Consider the following 25,000-nt stretch of genomic DNA (forward strand, 5'->3'; position numbering starts at 1 on the left):
ACATCGACAGTCCAGGGCCATGAACTCTTCTGTACAGGCAGTCAGGGCTGCTTTGCTGAAGGGGCTTTGCTCCTTCTCCAGTAAAGAGAGGTGGATTGAAATATGTAGGCAATGCAGGACACCACGTTTGGGGTTAAAATGTTAGGCTGATGTTTGATTTTGTAACTCCAATGGGAGACATCAATGTCACGTGTATTCCACAGTCAGGGGGTGCCAACGTGCTGTGAGCAATAAGGGAGCTGTCGCTGGGGGAAGAGAGCTTCCCAAGTTGGAGACCTCACCATGCCTTCTCCAAGCTTGTCCATCCCCACCAGCCTCGCTCCAGGAGCAGCAGCAGGAGAGGAGGCGATGCTGTAAGCGTGGCACAAGCCTGAGATGCTCAGTGCTACCTGACGGTAAACGTGTGTGTGAGCAGTGTGTGATGCACGGTGATGAGTGTCCGTGCTCGACGTGCTTCACATTTAGGGGTGTCCTCACTTGGGTGCGCTTGGTGTCAGGATTTTCACTGATGGAAAATGTCAGTTGCTTCTGAAAGGATGTTCAGGTTGCACTTGACAGGGCTGGTGTGGGCTGAAGACCGGTGCAGCAGCACAGACCTGGAAATTGGAGGTCAGAGCACAAAATCATGTGTTGGAGAAAACCAGCTTTAAATCTTGTTAGGAAAAAATTGGTAAGCTTATCTTTGCTTCTTCCCGTGGAGTTATTTAAATAAACGGAGCTTTAGCATTCAGCTGGTTAGGTCTGTCTTTTTTGAAGGTTTCAAAAAGGGTTTTTCTTGTCTATTGTGTGTTTTATCAGCTTATAGGTGTTTGCCTGACTCTTTTTAAAAGTGGTCCAGTGGCAACTGAAAGTGTTTTTCTGCCTGGCTGTCTCCAGAAGCAGGCACTGCAGCCCTGCGAGAGCTGGCCAGCAGCAGAGTGGTGTGGTGGCACACTCAGCCTTGTCCCTGTTCCCAGGGGGGTCTGTGCTATGCAGGGGAGCTCCAGGAGGCTGCAGGGAGAGGCAGCAGAGACCTGCATTTGTGTGTTGTCCTTTAGCTTCAAGCTGGAGTTTTCAAAGCCAGTGATGGTATTTCTGATTAAAGCAAAGTTTGTTTATTGCAGTATTAGTGATCTGGAGAAGAGATTTGTGATAATAAGGTGCGTTTTTTTCCCCTGTTGTTAAGGTTTTTATTATTTGGACCTTGCCAGAGAGCACATTTTAAGAGCTTCGATTCAAAATTAAGTATGACCTCAGTGTTTTAAAATACAATTACAATAACTATCCATTTAGTAGGGATTTTTTTCTTTTACTTTTGACATATGGTCAATATACTTATGCCAGTTATTAAAGACATTATTCTGTGCTATGCTAACTATGTAACACGCCGTAGCTGCCGTAGCAGATACCGACTGCTGACAAGGGGTATTGAGGAGGCGTGTGACATGACCTGCTTCTTAGGTTAAATTACTGTAGTGTCTGTACATAGGTAGAGGAAAAAATCCACCATACTTGATAAGAGAAATTTATATTATTTATATGGAACAGAACAAACCAATTTACAAGAAAGGCACTTAAGTGGGAAGCTTATTTATTAATGAGTGTAGTACACAAGCTAATGGGGTTGTAATGCAGATGCACCTAAAGCTCAGAGGACAGGAGTCTCCAGGCACCACTCAGCACTTCAAAAGAGAGCAAAAGCACACTTGGAAAATACTTCTGTGCGACTGGAAACAGAGCTATGCAAAGTAGTTTTGTCTGTCTCATCTTAGGCTGAAGGATGGTCTGTGAGCCTTTCCATCTCTCCTGCCACAGGGCTCTGGTGGGCTTTTAGCATCAGAATGTGCCAGTGCCAGGGCTGCAGTTCACAGCTTCCACCAGATCCCATGTTGTCGTCATGGGGGGCATCAGATGCAATTGTATGGTCCCATCAGGACCCAGGGCAGCATATCTCTGCACACGGAAATCCTGAAGCTCCTGGCAGAGGATCCAGGGGTTCGTGGGAGAAGCAAGGGACATGCTGAGGCCAGGGTGGTTCTTGAAGGGGGATTTGTTTAAATTACCATTCCTATATTCAGTCTTTAACAAGTTCTTTTAAGGCAGCAGCTCATAGACTCTTGTTTCAGTTAATTTTAACTGCATTTTTTGAAAGCAGTGCTTTTACTGGATTTGATGTGCCCCACTGGTTTTCGGGTCCCATGACTGGGTTCTGCTTGGTCACCTGAGAGAGCCTCCTCAGGCAGAGCCATCTCTAACACAGCCCCGAGTCTCTGTCCTGCCTGTGTGCACCTGCAAAAGTGACCGTTCTGTAGGTGCTGTGGGGTGTAATTACACAAAGGTGATCACTTGCCCTGCAGTATGTTGCAAACAGTAAACAAGAAGTGCTGATAAATGTTGCTTAAATGAGAAAACACTCTGTATTTTCTGTTCTTCCTGCTATTGTAAGCTTGTGTCTTTGGTTTTGAGGCCAAATTGGTAAGAAGTAAAGCCAGTTCTTCACTGAGTAACGCCATTTTAGGAAAAGATCCTGCTAATATGTGTGAGAGACAATCTCAAAGTCATAGAATCAAGCTCAAGGAGTGCAACCTTTGTCCCAGCCCCATCACCCACCAGCCCATTGCCCTCAGTGCAACACCCACCCAGCTCTGAAACCCCTCCAGGGACGGTGACTCCAGCAGCTCCCTGGGCAGCCCCTTCCAATGCCTGACAGCCCTGGCACCAAAGCAATTCCTCCTCACATCCAGCTTGAACCTGCCCTGGTGCAACTTGAGGCCGTTTCCTCTTGTTCTGTTGCTTGTTACCGAGGAGAACAGACCGACCCCTGCCTTGCTACAGCTTCCTTTTAGGTAGCTGTAGAGAGTGAGAAGGTCTCCCCTGAGCCTTCTTTTCTCCAGGCTGAACAGCCCCAGATCCCTCAGCCCTTCCTTATCTGAGGCATGCTCAAAATCCGTTCCTAGCTTGGTACCTGCCTCTGGATCCTCTCCAGCACCTCATGTCCTTGTGGAGATGGGCCCGGAACTGGACACAGCATTTGAGTTGCAAAGTCCTGTAGAAAGGCTTTGAAGAGAGGATATGTATTAACTATGCAGCTTTAGTTGGCATGGATTAGCAGTTTTTTCTGAGCCTCCTGTTCTCAGCCTGGGTTGAAGTGAGATCTCAGGTGATGCACGCCTGGCAGGAACACAGACCCTGACACCTTCACGATGGTCTCCTCTGATGCCAGTGTTTTCTGTGGTTTCTGAGTGCTCTCATCTGGTATTAAAAAAATGAATTAATATCATTTCTTTGCACTGGTGTTGGAAGCTCCACAGTAACTTGGAGAAGGTCAAACTGGCCTCGGGAGCTTTGTCTGGTGCCTTTCCAGCCATCGTTTCTCTCATACAGCCCTTTCACTGTGCAGCGCATCAGAGGGACCTTGTTCACATGAGGAAAATGTTTTCCTGGTTTTTTGAAGCAGCAGATGGGCAGCACATCTCTGGTTGTGGCAGGAGTGTGCACATCAGGTCAGAGGCTGGGCTCTGCCCTGCTGGGAGATCCTGCGTGTCAGGCTCAGAGGAGGTTGGTCCTGATGGGACGTGCTCGGAAGGCACAGGCTGCATTGCACCCAGCCTGGGAAGCTCCTTTGAAAAATGTCCTGATGAGTTGAATTCTTAAGAGGTTCCTGATTTATCTGTATCTTAATTCATTTTAATAGGCTGGAGTATCTGCAGGTGCTGTTGATTATAATTCTTGGTGCTGACTTTCATCTGGAATTCATGCACTAACGCACGTCAAGGTGGACATCCAAAGTCAGAGCCCACTTCCAATAATTCAGCCTTAAGTTTTCCTCCTTCAATTTCCCTGTGCAGCAGCGGAGATCAGAGACCCGGGTCTTGCAGTGTAAGGGCTGTAATGTGTATTTTAACTGCCTGAGGTTTGGAGGGTGGTTTTTTTTTAAATCCATGCATAATTGGGATTATTTCTATCTCAGAGATGGAGAAAAAATGCAAATTCTACTTCAGATACCAGTTAGCAACTGGGTTATGACTATGAGGCAAGCTCGCGAGTCGAGGTGGCGGGGTTTGGGTTTGAGGTGATGCGGCGCTTGCACAGAGCTGGGGAGCAGTGGGGAGAGCTGTGGTGAACACCCTAAAAGCGAGGAGCTAAGCGGAGAAGCGCAGGGAGCCTGGTGTGCGGTTTAAGGGTCCCCTGCAGCCAGCCCTAACACAGTTAATTGCCTGTGATAAAACCGACCTCGGGAGTCTGATGGGAAAATTCTTTTATATAAGAAAAAAAATGTTTTGTAACAGTTTCTTGTAAGTGCTAAAATTAACTGACTTTCTTTTAACCTAATTATAGATAGAACTGATGATATCACCTATGCTTAATGTTGCCTAACGTCTTGGGCGAGGGTGTGCTGCTGCTTGTAACTTGGCTGGATTTCTGCTTTAAAGCATTTAATGGGAAGCATCTGCTTAATTGTTGCTGGCCAAGGGTCTTTTGAGCATGTACTTGATTTTCCCCATTCTCAGTCTAGGAGAGGGTGGTCCTTTCCAACAAGGAAATACACTGAAATTGGGGTTTTCCCTTATTTTAGGCAAATCTTCCAGTCATTCTGCTGACAGAGCCGCTGAAGTGAAACAGGGATATTTATGAAGAGGTTACTCTGATACATAGGAATCATTTTGTTCTCAATGTATGTCCCATCTTTAGGCCTTTGAAAAGTTTCACTCATAGAGGTGGAATGGGTCTCTCTGGGGAAGAAGGTACCTTGGGCTGGTTCTGGGGCTCATTAGAAAGGCAATATAACCTCTCGGTGCTGAGGAGCAGCAGAACTCTCTACAGTTTTCTTGACGTGCCTGAATTACTTCTGCTGAGGTATAAAGGACCTGCTTCTGCAGGGGGGTTGGACTAGGTGAGCTCTAAAGGTCCCTTCCAACCCCTGCTATTCTATGATTCTGTGATAAACATGAAGAATCAAATCTGGAGAGAAGAATTAGGCTGGAAAACATATGGCTGGGAAATGGGAAGAAAGCAGTTCTTCAAGGGGGTGACCAGCACAGAGGTGGACCTTGAAATCCACTGTAAGGAGTTAAGTGCTGCAATGAGTAGTACTGAGATGGTCCAAACAAGGTGAATTCAGGAGGATGGCCAGGGTTGAGAAACGTTGAAACTGGACAAAGTAAGGAGAGGGTAGGAGGTTGGCATGGAGTGGACAGTGAAGCATGGCCTGGGGCACTGAGACACACAGCAGAAGAACCAAAACCAAGGTTGTCCTTGCACCTCCCCCGTGTTTTAACATAGACCTTTGTCCATAATGAGATACTCTTGTCTGAAAATACAATAACTGTGTTCAGGAAAAACAAGCCCAGAGCACCCACGGATGGCATTGTTTTCCTTGAGCAGTGTTCCCCATGTTCCCAGGGAGGTGCAGGGCTCGCTGATTGCTGGGCTTCCTCCTGGTCTCACAGAACCGTATCCCGGGGCGAGATCTTGCGTGAAATCTGTGTCTCTCTGTATAGGATTCCAATCAAAACTGTAATGGTACAGGGCAGCGAGTAGCATTTAATGACCTTCAGTGCTATCACTTGGGTCTTTTGGGCATTGACATTGATTTTCCTTATCTTGGCATGTGAAGACAGGAGTCTCACTCCCTTCTCTAAAGTGTTTGCTGGTCCATAGGAGCAGCTCAGGATAGGCAGGCGGTGGCTCTGCAGGCACCGTGGCTGGCAGCACCAGTGGGCTGCCTGTGCTTCTTTCTTAGCCAACCTCCACTTGCTACCCGAATTTAACATCGTTAGTTGCAGGAGTGAGTTAGTAAATGCCCAGGCCGTTTGGATACCTATGCATTTCACTCAAGGCGTGCCTCCATTCCTTTGGAGTTTGCATTTGATACACAAATTTTTCTGCATAAGCTGCTTTGTCAGGGTGAAAGAAAGGTAAGATTTTAATGCAGATTTTCTGACCGGTCTGACCCATAAGGATTTACAACCTCAATAACAGAGAAAAGCAGGATGGAGAAAATACTGCAAAGGTTGGATGACAAGGAGTAAGCTTTACTCAGTTCTGAGGTCTCGTACTCTTCCGTAAATGCCTCAATTTCTTCTTAATAGGTCTTAAAAGGAACTGCAGTGGGGTCGTTCAACAACAAATTGGGGTGTTATTTCTGTTTATTGCAGCTCTCATCCTTTTTTTAATCTCTTACTGCTATCATACAGACACTTCATTTATAAGGAGCTAAATTAAACTATGTAAGGATGTGCTTCTCCATGAATTTTAAACCTAAAAAACTGCTTTGTTCATTGATTGAGTTATGGGGGGAAAATGCAGCGCAGACATACGGCTATTTGAACTCTTTATTTGCCACATTTACAATATTAATAACACTGTTTCTAGAACTTGTCACATCAAGTAAAAGATCTTCATTCCAGATTGCCTTTTGGGGCCAAATTGAGACTGGATGCATGCATTTAATAAATTGTAGTCTCAAGTAGTCATTTTTGTAAATAATTAGCTTCGGTGAAAGAATAAGTTAGCATATTGTGTGCATCTAATGCTGCAAATGTACATACAGCAAACTTTCCTATTAATCAACAGTCAGACACTGTAAGTTGGGTCTCATACATAATGAATTGTTCTTAAACCTCATGGGTTTCATTGATAGAAAAATAAGAGAAAACACAAGTGTAGTAAGCTTTTGAATAAAATTTAACGAGATTGCTCTGCATCCTGTAATCGTTTTGGAATCATTAGAGACCAGATAATTCATCTGCAGTTTTGGGGTGGTTTTAGCCTCCATCTGTCAAAGGAAGCCTGTTTAAATGACACTTAGGTGTTGATAAAATACGTTTTTATTTAATTTCACGACGAAGGCTTCAGCAGCAAGGCCAGCTAAGTCCACGTTCCTTACACACAGGATAATGCTGCATGACTGAGTCTCGTTTTAATGTTAATTTCTGTGTTCTAATCGTTACTGATCCTTCCACTGGAAAGACAACAGGCCAGCTATTGCTCTAAGACAAAACATGATTTGGTAAGACAAGCACAGACATCTGTAGGTATAAGGAAGAGACAGTCAACCTTTGCTCTGCAGACAGTGCAGCTTTTTATGCAAGCCTGACTTCACCTGCATGAGCGACGTGTGGGGAGTTGCCTTCAGTCATTCGCTGATAAAATAACAAAATGCCATTTAAAGCAAACAAAAAAAAGTGCAGAACCTTTCCAATTACATTTGCTCCTCATACCCGTTTCATGGCAAGGGTTCCTGTTCAGATCAGCAGTGAATTCTCCTGCAAGCACAAACATTTATTCTGATTTCGAAGCTCTTCACAATTAACTCCACTAATGACCCGGAGCCGTGGGGATGGTCGATGCACCCGGAGCGCTGCAGCTGACCAACACCTAGGGAATAGTTTAATCATGGATGCTCACTGCCAGGACACATCCCAGACCGGTGGTAGCTTTGCTTGGTGTAGAGCCTGTCCGAGAGGCAATGACCCAAGGAGCAGACAGCAGGAGGAAAGACACATCAGGTCCTTGGGCTGCACTGTGGCATGTCTGGGGGAAAATGACCCAAGGAGCCTATTTTCTGTCACTGGTCTCAAGTCACTTAGAGAATCTCTGCTCCTGCCTGATGTTCCAAGGACTGTTCTGTTTCTCAGGTGACTCACAGAGGGATTATGGCTACATCATAAACTCTCCCTGACAGTGATGACAGAATTCCACTGTAATTGGGCAATACTCCCAAAAGTGTTTTCCCCTGCACCCATGGGCACATTGCTTCTGTAAGATGCTTCTCCATAAGCCTGATGTCAAACCTCTCCCCCTCTCCTTTTTTTTTTAACTATTGTTTTTAACCCTGGCATGAGGCTAAAAGCCATTCAGAAGTCCACCCACATTCCCCCTCTTGTTTGACATTAAGTAGGTCTGCAGTCTTCAGGAGAGCCATGTCTAAATTGCTGTCAGATCGCATCAGGCGCTCCGGCCGCCGAGCAGGGCTGCCAGGTCATGTCAGAGCCCATTCGTTACAGCTGGAGCCTGCTGCAGCCACAGGCCTCTGGTCTTTCTCCCTTAACAAGAGGATTAGCATGACAGCCACATGGAGATCTTTGCAGTCACCAAACACTTGCTCAGGTTGGGCTTCAATTACGTGTTGGGATGGCTGCTGAGGTTAGGTCTCCCTGACATGGTGCAGCCTTGGGTCCAGGAGTCTCAGCCTTGCCTCTTTTGGGAAGGTTTCTATGATCTACTCCCTCCCTTTTTGTTCTTTCTGTTTTGGGGAGTTTTTTGTATTCTTTTGGGGAAATTTTGAGGAAAGAAAGAGGGGAATTTTCATACCAGATTTTTTTTCCTACTGTTTTACTTCTGTCCTCCTCTCCTCCGTTAATACATTCCTACCAGAGCCTTTTTGTCTTGCTGGATCGCAGCTTTAGGATTTAAGCTTTCCATAGATAAAACATGACAAATGGGCAGTTGGGCATCATTGTGTGGTCTGCATCTGCACCACTGACAGGTTCCCTTCCTCGGGGATCAACAAGGGATGGATGTGAAAAGACGAGGATCCCCTTTTTCTTATTATTTGCTAAAGATGAGTAAAACCAGTAATGAATATGACCCTTAGGTATTTTTAGTATCATTTCCAGTGGTATTCAACTACCTTTTTCCTGTCCATCTCTATTAGAGGTCCTCAAAGATCAGTGCACGTGGAGTAGGGTGTTCAGAAACCTTACAAGAAGTCTTAATGTTAAGCAGAGGATTTTCACACGAGGGGGGAGGTTTCCCATGATGTAACCCATCTGCTCTCCTTTCCTTATGAATGTGTTGAGACCACTTCTGCCTTGCTTTTTGAAACGTGTGTATGATTTAGTTGGACCACAGTGTGGCTTGGAAGCCTGAGAAAATCCTTTAAAAAGCAGCTGGTGTTTTTTAAGTTGGATTTTTAATGACAGGGTAGTTTGTAGGAGTGCTGCTATGCAACCTTGGAAAGAGAAAGAGGAGGAGGGAAGGGAGGGCAGGAGAGCCAGTAGAGGACACTCCATGCAGAAGTTGTGGGGTTTTTTCTTTATCAATGCTGTCGAGTTCCCAGGAATAGTTGTTTTCTATTTCTAGCCAAGCAAATTACTACAAAACCTTCTTTTTACTTTCTGCCAAGCTCCTGGTATATATATTGGGCAAGCTGACTTTGAGTTCTACTGGAAAAGAAGTTGTTGCTCCCTTAGAAAGCAATTCATTTTTGCCTTGCAAAATGACCGAGGTGGAAGTGGCGTTGTGAAAGTTCTGGTGGTGAACTGATGAGAGAATGGTCTGAGTGCACACACCTAGAGATGTTCAGCAGTGACAAGGCACTGTTCTTAAAAGCAGGAACTATATAAAAAAAGTAAGAATTAAGACTTATATCCAAACAGTCCTGCCAGGGAAGTGAGGAATGTGTATGTGATGGCAGGGGGAATGCATCCACACAGTGGGATGGCTGAGCCTTGTTAGGGCACACAGCAGGTTCTTGTAGGCCTCCCAGCTACACAGACAGGCAAAGCAGCTGCTGTAATTCACATCTTCTTAGGGACAGTCAGACCTTTACTCTATATATTAAACATGGATCTAATGGCCTGACGGTTACCTGGAGGCTTCAGGCAAAGCCCATGTGCCAGCCTCAGCAGCGCTGCGCCTCCACAGTGCCAGTCTGCTGCTTCCTACCTGTTCTGGGGGAGAACAGTGGTGGTTTGGTGCTTTCTGGAGCGGGGGGGTGAGGGTGCCTGTCAGGCCAGGCTGGTTGGTGGCAGAGCAGGCGGCCCAGCAGCTGGGGCTGTGCTTCCAGAGCGGCGAGGAGGCAGAGCTTTGCTCTTTTATGATGGTGTTACAGCCCAAATCATTTCCAGACTCCCGAGAACGTGAAACAAGCTGATGTGAAAAACATAAGGTTACTGTAGTTTTGAGTGCTTTCGGTGCTCTTCTGGATAAATGGAGCAGAAAAGTCTACCAACTTCTCTTTGAGATTTCAGAGGCATTATTATACTCTGTAGTTATTACACTGTCGTAGCTGTAACAATCCCCAGTAAAACGGAGCCGTATTCTGCTGAGGGCTGTACATGTGCAGAATGACGGATCACCCGTGGTGTGGAGAGCGAGCTTTGGGGTCCATGTCGTAGGTGTTCATGCAAAAACTTTATGCACAGATTCTCATACCCTTCCCCTCCCCCCGCAGCAAAGAGATTATTATATAACAACATAAAGCAGGCATCAGTTTTATAAAGCAAATCAATACTACTTCAGACACACCAAAAAAAGCCCAGAAAGCATTAATTTTGTGAGAAATAAACTTGCATTTAATTCCTGGCAAACTGGATCCAAAGCTGATGCTTCAGTTTGTTTTGCCTTTGCTCCCAGCCATCAGCTTGTATTCTTCTGCAACTGGAGTATTTTAATTGTCCTCTTCTGTGTCCCTCTTCTTCTCTGCCACTTTCTAATCAGTAATTATGTGGCCTTCAGTGGTTAACAATTAATCAGAAAATGAATTGGGGCTGGGGGAGATGGCAGGGCCGTTTGATCATGCACCAGGCAAGTGAGGGCTTTGCTTCTGAGAAGTAATCCTGACCCAGCTCCCTCCTGCACATCATTTATCCTGTCCAGAGGCAGAGCCGGAGCTGGTGTCTGATTACACTGACGTCCCGTTGTGTTCGGCTCCACGAGCTGTTGTGGATCAAGCGTGTGGAGGCATTCGGTCTTTTTGCAAAGGTGCCTCATGGCAAAAGCAGACCTGGTGTCTTTTATGCCATTACTGGTACATCACACACTTCATTCTCTTCAGCTTTCTGCTAGGAGGGAACTAACAAAGTATTTTTGCTGCTTGCAGCACGCTCGGGCATCCCGGGGAATTCGCGTTGGTTTGCTCTTTCCCCGTACCTGGGTGGCAGAATTGCTCTGCTTTTCTCTTTCTTCCATCGTTTCAGCTTTCTGTGTGTTTTGGTATCTCTACAATTTTATTTCCTATCTTCTGCGTCATGACACATCCAACCCCTCACCTGAAGACTATGTTGTTGAACTTTAGCAGCACGCTGTTGAGAAACTTCTTCTTCTGGGTCCTGGTTGTATTTCCAGCTGGGGGTAAAAAAGCTGGGATGATCAGAAAGCGTCAGGGTGGCTCATCAGTGGTGCTCAGGATTCTGGATATGTGAAGATTTCTGTCAGGGTTGCTGTTCTGACAGTCACCCTTGATGTTGTCTCTGACCCAATCTTCTCATCGTTTCTCTCAGATGCATTTCTGATGGGCTGTGGTATCGGTGCCCTGAAATGTGTCTCTGCAGGCCTGAGAGGCTCACCTTGGAAAACAGCAGCAGCCCTGGCTGCAAGCATCTGGGTTGGGAAGCATAGGTGTGTGTTTGCAAATCCAGTGTTCACACTTTCACTGCTGTTGTACACACGTTGCCCTTCCAGAGGAAAGCGGTGTCAAGAGTAGCAAGGGAAGAAGCGCGTTTTTGTCTGCAGGTGCTTCTGTTTGCTTGCTTTGCTCTTCAGAACCCTGCAAGCACGAGCTGCCATTGAAAATCAAATGAATTTTCAATTGCTTCCTTCCAATTCAATAAGTGGAGGAAAGCAGAAACCTGCCACTGTCGCTGGAAGGAAATGTGGCAGGGGAAGGCTCAGGTTTGGCACAAAGCCATTTCCTTTCCTCCGTTCCCCAGGGACGGTCCCTGGGGAGATGGGACTGTGCCCTTGGGGGCATGGAGGAGGAGCCTCACCTCCATCCACCCTGGAGGCACGAGGATGGGCTTGGGGCTGTGTTTCTTGCTCCTGCCCACTGCGCACGGCGTTTTCATCTCGCCAGTCCTCTCCCAGTTTGCATACAGGGGTGAGCAGCCTCGTGTCGTTGCTGCATTCCTGGAGGCCACGAGGATGCTCTTTCACCTCCGTCGGAGCAGAAGAAAGAGTGAGGCTCCAGGCTGAATGTTTTGAGGTTTTAATTTCTTCGCTGCTGTAATGCCTATTAATTTCTGTAACGTTACATTTTCTCTCTCTCAGGGCAGAGCCCTCGGCCACGTGTGAGGTGTGTGAAGGCCCGGAGGAGCTGCCGGTGCCGCTGGAGCGGGGCCTGGCCTGGCTGCAGGCCTACTTCAGCGAGCCTGCCATGACGGACAGCCTGCCCCTGCCGCCCTTCCACCACCCGCTGCTCCTGCGAGGTCAGTGCCGCCCGCCCCGGGCTCACGTTGCCAGCGGCAGCGGGGTTGAGCCTTACACACGTCCCTGTCGATGGAAGCAGTGTTAGGTTGCAGAAAGGAGGCCAAGTTTGGCTATTTTAAACAAAGAGCAATTGCTGTTGCAAAGAAGTTTGGCCGCTCGTGGTTAGGTAAAAACAAGACCTGTGAAAAGTTCCTCCTTGCTGTTCTCCATGTACTGGCTGGATTCCTGTAGCCCTCATAACAGAAGTCGACCACTTGAAATGAAATAGGTCTCATTATTTAAACAGAAGGAATGAAAAGCCTGCTTTTTGCAGTGCCTTCTGGTCTGTCAGTGAGTATCGTCATCTCCCAGCCAAGAAAAGCTTGAGTTTAATGCATCTGTTTTTTAACTGTATTGGATTCTGTAATCATATAGTACCAAAGAGGGCCTAGTACCACAGAACCACAGAATCTCAAGGGCATTCCAAACCCACCTGGACAAGTTCCTGTGTGACCTACTTGAAGTGGTCGTGCTCTGGCAGGGAGGTTGCACTAGATGAGCTTTCAAGGTTCCTTCCAATATCCTCTACCTTACATGACGTAAGATAGCACTGGGTTTTATATAAACCCTAAATGGGATGTATTTCTTGTTTTGTAGTTCAAGGTGAAAAACACCTTTTAAATATGGGTGCACAGGTTTGTACTTTAAGTTCATCAGTATCTGTGTAAAGCAATGTCGAGTTTTCCCTGTGGAAAGGAAGGGCTCTTTTGGCAGGGGCAGCTTTGCAGGTAGTACCCACAAGAACTCAGCTGTCTCTACTGCTAATTGCTAATTTCATTCCAATTCCTGTCAATAATAGGTTTATTGTGGCTGTTACACTTTCTTATTCTTAATTATCTAATGGCAGCTGCGAGTAGAACAACAAAATCAAAATGCAGTTGTTGTGCAGAGTTCTGCAGACAATCAGGTGGGAGTCCTGTGTTTCATGAGCACCTTTGGTTTAATGATGAACTTCCATACTTAGCCTTCCTTGTTACAAAAGTGTCTCAGTGTGACATCTGTCATAGCCCAATAACTGGGTATTTTTAAACTAAGCTGCACTGTCTCGTTCTAACTTCTAGAAAAACACCTTTTTAAGTGCAATTTGTTTAGAAGTTTTGGTGAAACCGTCAGATTAACATATGTGAGAACAAGTAATATTGGTGCTGTGATACATCAAAACCCTCCTGGATGAGTTCTGTGTGACCTACTCTAGTTGGTCCTGCCCTGGCAGGGGGATGGGACTGGATGAGCTTTCAAGGTCCCTTCTAACCTTAAGATTCTGTGATTCTGTCACAGAATCACAATTACCAGAATGCTTATGAAGTATGACCTTCTTGGTGATTAAGTCATCATTGGAAGATTGGCTTTTTATTAGCTGGGATGGAATTAAGAGCAGCAATGAGAAAACTGTAGGATGGGGATGAACATAAATGGGCAAAACTGGGTGGGAAATAGTTACTACTGCTGCTGCTCCTTCCATCTCTGAATAGCATCAGGGGACTTCTGCTTCCCAGATTATCCACCAGAAGATTATGAAACATTTAAAATAGTGCTTTTACTTGTATTAATTTTCCTAAATGGGCTACTGAATTCTTTTTAGCTTGGCTAATGTTTGGGTTTTTTTTGTGTCAGTGAGGCTGATGTTGCTTTAGCTGCTGTTCTGGTGTTTAGCCCTGAGCAGGATTGCCTTGGTGTATGGTCAGAGTTGGTAAGGGACTGGCCCTTCTCTAGGCAGCAACCTTCCTGTGCTGGAGGAGACTGAAGATCATGTTAAAATGGACATACAAGTGTATTTGTTACTAGGAAGCTTCTTGAGCCAAAGCAATCCCTTGAATTTTGGGGGGGAAGAAGGAAAGCTTATCAGCAGTGTGCTGGGCAGCAGTGCTTCCAAGGGAGTGGGACCTTCTGATTCACAGTCCAGTGCTGGGGAGACTGGGGTTTGCTGGGGTTTTAGTTTGGTTCCATTCTTTCTTGGACTGAGAGCAGATGTAAATGTTCTTGGGGGGGAGGCACATAACCTAACAGAGGTGCTAACAAAGAGTGAATTGGCACGAATCACTATGGTATGAAAGTGTTTCTGTTCTTCTCTCACTTTCTCCAACTAATGCTTTTATTAAAAACCGATATTGGGAGGAGTGTGAAAATATGTGTCAAAAACTGGGAGGAACTGCTTTTAAAAGTCAATTAGTAGAAAGGTAAGGCCAAAAAAAGTGCATCGTAGTGGTTTATGTTGTACATGTGAATTTATCTGTAAGTCAGAACTGCAGTAATGCTAAATTAGGAGTTGGATATTTATTTACTTTTGCACATTTACATTTGAAAGTGCCTCCTCGTTTCTCCAGGCACTTAAAAATGCAGAATAAACATAAGCGAGAGCGTGAGGATCCAGAGCCAGAAAGGCTTTTTATCATCACTGTTCCCTTACACGTCTCTCTTCATCAGCAGCTCTTCCAACGAGTCCTCAAAAGCTTTGGCCCTCCTTTTCTCCCCTTGCCTGTAAATAAGACCACTTCTAGCATGGATCTTTGATGTTGCATGACTTGAGTTCCAGCATCAAGTGCTTTTGTAATCAGGACTGGCTGTTGGATGTTTTCTTTCTTAATCAGTACTTGTATTAAATCTTACCTATTTTTTCTGGGCTAGCACCATTTGAGGGCAAGAAGGGTTTTGCTTACGTCAAACATATTAAACAGGATCATCATTTAACAAAAAGGCATAAAGTGCTTTCAGGATGAAGCACTTCTCAGTCCATGGTCAATTCTCTGCAGCTGCTTTTGTGCCAGCTGTTAAAACATAGTTCCTTGTGGAAAGAAAAGTAGTGACAATCAGCTTTGAGATAATAAAAGCAGAGAGAGTTGCAAATTCAAACAGTTAAGGGTATCCTTAAGAGCGCAGAAAGCCACCTCTCCATGGCAGGGAGCACCCAAAGCTGCTCTGGGCATCGGGGCTGGTGTTAAACACACAGCCCAGCCAACACACTGCTTGGATGGACAAAGACACCCCTGGAGAACGTTTCCTGCATGCTTTGCTCTTCTGGGCTGTTAGGGCAGCAAGGCTCCTCCCGTGAGCATCGAGCAGCTTCCAGCAGCCCCTGCACTGACGGTGACAACAGGACAGTGGCCATTTCATTAAGCTGTAATTTGGCTGCCAGGTGCACGTGCATCCCTGAGGCAAAGGCAGACTCAGTCCTGACCTTCACTATTTCAGCAGCTCATCCCGTCTCTTAAATTTTTCTGAAGTGCCTTTAATTTTCTAATTTACTACTAAAAGGGGAGGGAAAAAGATGTTTAAAGCCACTCTAAATACAGGCTTAACCGTTCTTCCTCATAGCTCATCGTTTCTCACTGATGCTGTAGCACAGCTTGAGGCAAGCAAAAGAAGCTTGAAGGTGGTTTCCTGCCATCTCCAGGCATTGCTGGCTTACTGGCTGTCCAGTTTCAACTGTGCAACCTATGTATTTTTAAACATAATTGGGAAAAAAATGGAGTTCTCAACAATTTGTGTCATGGCCAGTGCTCGATGTGAAATTCCACCGAGGAGCAAAGGAAAAGTTGGGCTCTCTGCAGCATGACTTGAAGGTGTCACGCCTCAGAAAAATCACTGAGCATTTATAATGGGAAGTGATTAATTGGTCTTAATGTATCCTGGTCATTAGCCCCCTTTATGTATGAAGGAGAAAAATTAACCCTGTTATTGTTTTGGAGCTTATGCATGAGGTGCTTGATTTGTGGGTCGGTGAAATGGAAGAGGCAATGTTAAATTGGGCAGTCGTGAATTTCCTGACTTCCCCGTGTTTGTGCTTTGCAAGCGTGGTGGCTGCAGAGAGCCTTGTGGCACTGGACGCTGCAGCAAGGAGCCCGTGTGTGTTTGCAGACCAGATGGCTCATTAGAGCAACAAGAGCAGAGGAAATTGGAGACACACAAGAGTTTTTCCTTGGCCCTGTGAGGAGCAGCAGCCCTGGGGCTCTGCTCTTTGCATGCCGTGCCACAGTCCCCACCGGCTGAAGTCCTTTAGCTTTGCAAAGCCACGCTTTTCTATGGGTGAGTCTGGAGTGCCTCAGCCGGGACCCGGCACCCAAGGTGTAGACCTGAGGCATAGCATTTCAGCTCAGTCCAGCTCAATCACCCTATTTCTCCCAATAAGCTCTGTAGGGGGCTTTACCTGGGTTGCCTTGCAAGGCAAAGGCAGAGAAGAGCTCTGAAAAAAAAGCTCGAGGAGGAACAACCTTAAAGACAGAGACCAGAGAGGTGAGCTTTACAAACCAGGTTAGTGGCTGAAATTTCCCCTGCATTCTGTATGTTATTCATCCAAGAAGGGATATTGATGAAATACCTCATGCATAATGGGAGCAGAGAGTCTTCAAAGGAAGTGTTAGTACCTCCATTCTGCCTTCAAGATGACTTCTCTCCATACCCAGGCCTGTAATCAATAATTACCCTGTGATTTCCTGGGAGCCTTCTCGTTCAGAAACTCGAACCAAAGCAGCGTAGGCTGGTGAACCCAGTGCAGTCCCTGCCACAGATGGCAAAGCACGCTGTAAAATACCAGTTGTGGGCTGAAGGAACTGCTCACCTCCTGGTGTCACCTCTCTGGAGTCAGTCTCACCCTCCTTCCCATCGTCCTTCCTGGGCTCTGAGGTGCAGTGGAATCTCTCCCTCTAGAAGTCACCTATGGAGACAATCCTTCCATTGTTTGCATGCTGATTACTCTTTCCCCTTCCTGCTAGCAGCACATGGAAGAATTTCTTTGTTTTACTGGTTTTGCACGTTCTAAGCTGTTAAAAATCTGAAGCAAATTAAGAAAGAAAAGTAGATGTTCTGCATCCTGGCTGTAACTCAGCAAAGGCCAAAGGATCTTGTTTTTTCCTTTTTGTGATTGGAATGCTCAAATCACGAGTTCTCTGAACACCGTGGGGCTGTTAATTGGCTTCTGAGACAGCAAGTTCAACATCCCATGAATGCTTATGCTTAAAAGAAGTGTTTTTAATGCCTGTGCTGCTTACCCTAATTACAGTGTGCACTATATCCTGGCTAAATTTTTCTCACATACAGTTTAGCCAAAGACTTTTTCAATATATAAAGATTATTTAAGTAAGAAAAGCATTTACAGTAATCAGATGAACACAGATCTATTTCCCCTTGCTTTGCATTGTGGGTTTGAACAAAAAAAAACATCAACATCATTGACTTTGTTGAAATCCTGCTTAGTAAAGGCAGAAAGTTTGAAGCTTCAGGTGCCAATTTGTGGATAATAAGATTAACAATTCTCTACTCACATTTGGTAGGAAAGAAATGGCTGGAAAAAAATGTCACTCTTCAAAACATAAGAATGAGTAAACTACTTCTTAAGAGCCACAGAAGCAGAGGGGAAGGGTCTGAGACTCAAAAGTGCAGAAGGTATGGAAAGACAAGTCGAAAGAGCAGGGGGAGCTGGAGAACACTGAGGGATGTCAGATGTCCTGCTCAGTCCCAGGGCCGCTGCACGGCTTTGTTTGATGCAGTGTGATGTTGGGGTGATTTGCCATCTCAAGGAGAAGAGTAGAAAATGAGAGTTAAGAGTGGGAGCAGGTGAGGAGTGGGAAGGATGAATTTGACCTGTGAGAGATTTCATTGAGCTTTAAGTAGCTTAGGTCATTAGTAGAAGCAACCACAAGAGTTTTAAGTACATCTTAAGTTTCCTGCTCACTCCTACGATGGTGTTTGTGTGGTGTTAGTAAGGCAGTAAATATGGAAATGAATGATTTCACAATTTTACTGTCTTTATTAACTTGTAATTCTTCAAGTGATGGCCTGTGGGTATCAGTGACATTATCTATAGAGATGTGTGTGTGAGTCCTGTGTAGTCCTCAGTCCTGTGTATGACTTGTAACTTGTTTTTTCCCTATAAAAGAAATTGCACCTACTCTTAAAGGATTTTTCCAACATGATCTAATAGACATACATCCGTACACAGTACCTGAAAGCACACTAGCTGGCTGGAGCTGACTGGGATGACATGCAGCCAGGCAGAGTGCTAGAGCAAGACAGGTGTTTTGGGGTTTGTCTGGAACTTGTCTAAGTACATATTTCCATATTGCAGGTACCTATCTGTTCAGGGGCAGTGGATTCAGTCAGTCCTGTGGTCACCTTTTCTCTCGTCTCATAAAGCTGAGACTATAAACATCAGATGTTACATCAAGTACCCGTCCCTGTGATTTCCTTCATTTGTCTTAGCCGTGTGTGTGTGTGTACATATCTGTATAAGTATAAATCCATCAGCATTACCAGGTTATATTTATCTTCCTGCAGAATTGAGTTGTGCTGTTAGGTAGCCTGCTGAGGAGGGAGCAAGGCTTGCCCTTTCCTAGACAAATGCAAAATGTCATTCCTGACATTTATTTATGTTGCAATTTGTGAAGTTCTCTTAATTTTTTTTTTTTTGGTAGAGATTCAATTCACTAAAGAAAAACAGTTGATAATTTTGTCTGACTCTCCCTTTTCCATCCCTGCAGCTTCATCAGACATGCAAATACATTTCTAGTTAGGCTTTGAGAAAACGTTATTTTAGAGTAACATGAAATAATCTGCTCGAAAACGTTAGTCCTTCACATATCTGGACGTGGCAGATTCAAGTGCAAAGGGATGACAAGCTTTCATGTTTCTGTCTGCCAACACAAAATTCAAATGCCAGAGACTGGCACCTTCTTTTGTTACTGTTTCATGTGAAGCTAGTTTGGATGAGCAGAGAGTCACTGTTTTGCTAGACTTGCAATGGATTTTTGCAACCCAGTAGTTTCCTACAGATTTCAAACAGAATTCAGCCCTCTCCAACCCTCAAAAATAAAACCAACAAACCCCTGAATTAGCCCAGTTACGGTTATGTCTCAAATTCTTTTTCCAACCCGGTCGTCCCATTGCTTTCTACCAACTATTTGTGTTTAAAACCAAAACTAAACAGAAGCAGCTGGTACACATGCATTCTGGACAGAAGGACTTTCCAAATTCCTGACCCGGTTCCTGTTGGATTCAGAGCGAAATTCCCATCATTTTCAGTGGAAGCTCGTGTGGTTGTGTGTTAAGGAGTACTCCTAATTTGAGTTCACCCTTCATAGGATAAATTCCCTGATAAATATAAGCTGTTAATGGCAATTCAGGGCGTGTTGGGTGCAAGTGCCCCTTTGGCAGCTGAGGTGCCAGCAGAGCAGTTTGGAGACACTGCTGCTGGAGACATAACCATGGCCTGAGGTGTGACCAGAGTGTCTGTCCTGTCACGGGAAAGGTACTGAAAGGGTCAGGCTCTATTTAAAATGTCAAGAGCTCTGTATTTTCAGTCACTTGATCCTTTCTTGTTGATCTTCTTGACACGAATCACGGGTAGGCCACAGCCAGAATAAAGGAGCGTTATTGAAACAGGGGGTTCTCTGGGTAAGGGTGGATAAGATCCACAGCCAGCGTTCACCTGAACAAGGTCACCGTATGAGCAAGGATTTTTACTTGCTCTCAGAGACCTTAGGGATATTGGAGCAAGTCATGGTGACTCTGAAATAGCTGCAGAGATGTGTGGGTGTTGAAATTGCTCCAAAACCTGGCTTCTGTTTCCAAAGGAGAGGTTTGTGTTTGGTGCCTCAGTGCTGTTTGGTGTGAAGTCACTGACCATGCGTGCAGGATGGCCGTGGTGGAGTGGAGGAGGAGATGGAGATGCAGTATCTGCTCCCCCTTTGCTGCTCCACTTGCTTGCTGTGAGCAAGGGGACCCAGCCCTGTGTGCTGGTGGCCATTCCCTTCCTTTTGCCATGAGGTTTCCAGGACTTCACCCAGCAGAAAGCTCTGACTGTGTTAGGAGTTGCGTATAACTGCAGTTGGACCGAGGTCAAGACAGGCTCGCTGTAATGTGCAGCTGTAAAAGCTGCATGCCTAAAAGCTTTATAAAGTCAGTACCTTCAAAATCAGATCCTTTCTCCCTCCATAACAGAAAGCAAGTTGACCCTGATATCAGACATATTTTGACCAACCTGGTAGCTTTTGACATTGCCGCTTGGATGAGATTTAGATAAAAAGGAAAGACTTGAAGGTGGAGAAAAACAAATGCCAATGTGGGGAAAAGACTTCTTGTGTCTGGAGTCACGTGGTCAACATCTTCACCCGAAGCCACAGACCTTAGCAACCTCCTAGCAGTGCAGACCTGTGAGGAATAGGTTTAATTTAATTCATTTTTCCTTTGATTTGTTTGCTTGCTTGCCACACATGCAGCCACATGCAACCTTTGCACTCCTAGTTACTAAAATCCTGTGTAATCAAGGTAAAAGGAAAGGATTTTATAAATACAGCCCCTCTCCCCTATTTTATTAATAAACTTTCAGCCAAGTTTATTTAAGTCCCCTTATTGATGGGAGGTATCATCGATACTCCTGTGCATTTAACCTGTTGGGTGTCTTGGAGGTCGCGTGCTCAGTGTGACTGTTACTGTGGGCAGCACCTTCTTTCTAAATGCCGTTCTTAATTTTTATCAGGAGAGGAAAATGTTGTGGCATTGAACAAGAGCCTTTACATTAGGGGCACGTAGGTAAATTCATCGGAGGGGAAGCCACTTTCTAATCAAGATCCTTTGCTGCAGCTAGACCCAGGGCTGCCCCTTCCTGACCCGTTTCCAAGAGGTCTCAGCTTATCTCCTGTTGGAGCTGGTGTATGTGGGAGCTGACTGGTGTTTTCTGGGGAAAATAGGACTTGCTTAGCTGTAAAAACGCACTTTCCACTAGATATTTGCATCCCGCGCTCTTCTCAGAATAAAATATGCAAGAACCAACATAAATGGCATACTCTTTTTTTCTTTCTTTCTTTCTTTCTTTTTTTTTCCCCATGAATTGGGCCTTTGATGTTCAAGAGGAGCCAGTATTAAAGGACATCCCTAGAAGGCTGTAGAAATTGTCCCTATTTATGACAAATGTAAAACAGTACAAATCTAGCTGAATGTGATGGTGTCATTAGTTTGTGAATCGCATCCTTGAAAATAACTGTGGAGGAGCCAAATCGGTTTAAAAGAAGATAACAAAATGGTTTAAGCTACTTAGGTTGAATGCCAATTATATTTTAATATTCAACTGAGCATATTTTACTAAGAAAAAAGGCAGCGTCGACGCATGCATAACTCATTGGCAGCGTCGACCAGCTGTGCCACTCTTCTCTTCGAATCACTTTGTGCATTTTAGTAGCATGGTAATTTAGTAGAGAACTACCTGAGTGATGGCATTTTCAATGAGCAGGTAATCTACAGAGAATTTTTATATGGTTATGAGTTCTGTGCTTCAGCCTGGCAACACAAAAATACATCAAGACCAATTACGGTATCAACTTTCAGCGTGATACCCTTGCCACGCAAGAGCATGTATTTCTGCCCCAGGCATTTCAAATTGCATCTAATTTGAAATCTTTGGGGTTTTAATTAAATTTCAGAATATATGGAATTCTTCATTAGTACCTGCTCTGAATAGCAGATTATACTTCTCTCAGTCTCTCGTTAAAGAAGTAGGCTGTGGTAAATAGCATGTTCAAGAACTGATCATTTGTGGTGCCTGGATATTGGGAACAGAAATAGTGAAATGCAAAATAATATCAAAAAGATTATTAGTCCAGTGAGGGACCCTTGATTTGTATTTTAATGGAATTTTACATTTCTCTTAATGATTTGCAAATTGTCCTCTGATTATAAGATGCATTAAGCTTTTCATTTTAATGGAGAGACACAGCCATTAGCAGAAATTTTTTTTCTGTCTTCTTTTTAGAGTGCTTCCCTGCAGCAGATAAATATTGAAACCATTAACACCTTTTGATGTGCTTTATAGTGCTGCAGCTTGGACCAATACATGAATGAACGTGGCCTTTTATATTTTAGCACTTTGCTTGAGCTCGTGACTGTCGTTACATGGGTGAACAATGACTGCAGCTGTATGTTTCCAGGCAAGCGATAAAATTATGTGTATTTCTTTATTACCGATGTTCCAAATGTTCTGGTGAACACCATTCATATTTAATGCACAAAAAAGGAAAGGAAAAGGAAAGCCAGCAATAGCCAAGATCTGAAATTCAGATTGAGGATGCTCTGACCTTAACTCCGACCATCCTTTAAGGGAGGAGGATTGTGGTGTCTCCTGGAGCAGGGCTTGTTAAGGATGCGCACACAACTTCTCCGTGGGCAAGTACACAAGCGTATTCTTTGTTGCAGACATGAGAGCACCTGTACCCTCTCCGTTTGTCGGTCTGAAAGGTGGATTTCCTCCTTGTTTTCAGCTTCACGTGAACCCTTAGTGTTGTGTAAGCACGTTTGTGCCTGGGCTGATTCCGCTGGGCTTGGCAGAAGGGCACGGGATGAGGAAACGGCCTCTGCCGTGGCAGGTTGTCAAGCGTAAGGAGCATCTTCTTGATGCTGCAGGTTGATGTAAAACAAGGGGGCTGCTAGATCAGGTGAGAGTGTACTTACTAGCCTCACTAACTTATTAAAATCCGTGCAGTATTCTTTAGGTGCCTTGGAAAAGTGAATCAGAGTTTAAGAGGAGCCGGACAGGGGTGTGCTCAGGCAGCTGTGCTCGTTTGCCCAACCCCACCTGCCTCTTGCACCCCAAATAACCCGGAATTCCCACCTGTGCTTCTGCAGACCTCTCCTCTCCTGGCAGGACACCCCTCTCTTCACGAGCTTCCTCTAAACAGGGTGATTACTTCAGGGCTGCCCGTTAATTTAGCAAACTCTTGTCTCGGACTGAGACAAACCATCAGGGGTCACTGATAGGACTTCTCCGCTTGCTTCCAGGATGTCTGTTTAAATAATCTGGATCTCGGGAATTCAGATTGCAGTTCATTTAGCAGCTCACTGTGTATGATGGCACCCTTATCAGTCAAGAGGCTAAGTGACTTCATGAAAGCACTCTTTATGTCTTCCCAGTTGTTCTGCTGACTGCTTAAATGCCTGCTCCTTAAAAAAAGAAAGAAGAAAAACCACCCCACTCCAACTTTGAGGCTGAAGCCAGAAGATTGTGGGAATTAATTGCTGCTGCTTTCAGATGTGCCTTGAAAAGATGCTGCATCATTGGTGAATTTAGTGTTTGTAAAGTATTGGCTTCACATGCTGGATATTTATAATTCAATAGTAAATTAATACAAGCTAAAAAGAAAATAGGGACTTTGATACTGACTTAATTTGTATGCAGTAAGCAAAAAGTTACATTTTGTTACAGTTAAGCAATTTAATGAACATTATTTTTAACTTGCACATTTACAAAGAAACTTGGAGAAGTCTAAAAGAGTTGCTGCTGGTATTTTAGACAAGTGAGGGCCGGATACTTTGTTCACACAGAGGAGCACATTTGCATTGCATGTTTCGTATATTAATTTTCTAGGGCAGGTTATCTTTGGTAACACAATCTTCACAAAGCAACTGAGGGTGCAGATTTCTTGATCCAGAGTCATTTGGGAATGGATATTTGGGGCTATGCTGGAAACTGAAAGAGTAAAAACACCTCATTGATGTAATTCTAAGTGGAATTACAGAGGAAAAGCAATTATGCGTGAAGCAGCAGAAACTGCAGGAGAGATGATGGGGCATCCCAGGCACTCTGCCTGTGTCATGCCCAGGTCCTGTGCCACCAGCCTGCCTGGAGAACAGCCAGAATACCCGTGCTGCCACAGTCCATTGATTCACTGGTGTTCTGAAAGTTCCATTTCAAAGAAAGAGGCACTCGGTCGCTTTCTGCAACTGTTGCCCCATTTCATGGGTGGGTATAGAATTGGTCTGGGATTGGGTTGCAGTGTATGAACAAGTCACCTAAAAAGGGAGATGGTTCTGTGCTTGTAAGATAATATTGAAAAGTCCACTTTGTAGATTCAGTTTTACACAAGGTCATATAAAAATGGGTGGATTTAGTCCCGTGTAGATCACGGGAGCATGCTGAAGCCCTGAACTGATAAAAGCTCTTGTAGGACATCTGTGTGAAGTTCAGGGCCCTCAGTTTCACACATCCTTCATGGTGGTTCTAGGTTTTGTGTGTGTGTGAATGCAGGGGTGAGGGGAATCAAGCTTCTGGTCTCTGTTGGTGCCTCGGCAGTGGAGGCTGACGTGGGCCGTTTGTCCTGGTCCCTGGCTCCTTGCCTTTGCCCTTGCTGCAGTCCCGTGCAGTGCAGCAGTGAGAGTCTCCAAGTCATTGAACGCTGGACTGATTTTAAGCCACTTGTGTTCATATGCACAGTGGTTCATTGAAAGCTCCTGATGTCTTGGGGCCTGCTGGGAGGAGGCTGTGGACAGGGTCCCTCTGCGTGGATGTGGGCTGAGGCTGGCGCCTCGTGTCAGCACTCATGAGAGGAAGCTAAAAACACAGAAAACCAGAATTTTCTCTTAAAACAACAGTATTAAGCAGTTAGTCATTTTCTATGCTCCGTGGCTTTTCCTACTTCCTAAAGCTACACTTTGCCATGTAAATTTACCAAGTTGTCACTTTTTATTGGCCACCTATTTGACCTGGCATGTGGACATCAATGGCTAGGCCTAACCCTGTGCAAGCTGTGAGTTAATACCATTTGGTTTTAATGTACCTGAAAGGGGAAACACTGAGGGTGTTTCTTTGGATGCACAAATGGGAGGTTTTTTTGAGGAACCCAAGAGGAGCTCCCAGCTGAACGCTGGGGCGATGCCCTGGGTTGAAATGTCTCTGCTTCTCCCCTGGTGCAGGAATAAACTCCCTGATAACTTGGTCCTGTTTCGTAGAATCATAGAATGGTAGAGGTTGGAAGGGACCTTTAGAGATCATCTAGTCCAACCCCTCTGCCAAAGCAAGTCCACCAGGAATTTGGAAGGTGCACTTTGTTGTCGGTGCTGTAATCCTGGT

The 25,000-nt window shown here is 45.0% G+C and overlaps 1 protein-coding gene across 2 annotated transcripts in view; it reads left to right on the top strand.

Annotated features, from left to right (window-relative positions):
• MGMT (O-6-methylguanine-DNA methyltransferase) overlaps positions 1-25,000 on the top strand; it is a 147,687-nt gene that overhangs the window by 104,540 nt on the left and 18,147 nt on the right. For both annotated transcript variants that reach the window (XM_062001300.1, XM_062001299.1), the window contains exon 4: positions 11,974-12,131. In XM_062001300.1, coding sequence (XP_061857284.1) covers positions 11,974-12,131 — 158 coding nt within the window. The remainder of the gene's footprint in view (positions 1-11,973; positions 12,132-25,000) is intronic.

The sequence above is a fragment of the Colius striatus genome, chromosome 8 (genome assembly GCF_028858725.1).
Source record: "Colius striatus isolate bColStr4 chromosome 8, bColStr4.1.hap1, whole genome shotgun sequence".
Classification (NCBI taxonomy): Eukaryota; Metazoa; Chordata; class Aves; order Coliiformes; family Coliidae; genus Colius; species Colius striatus.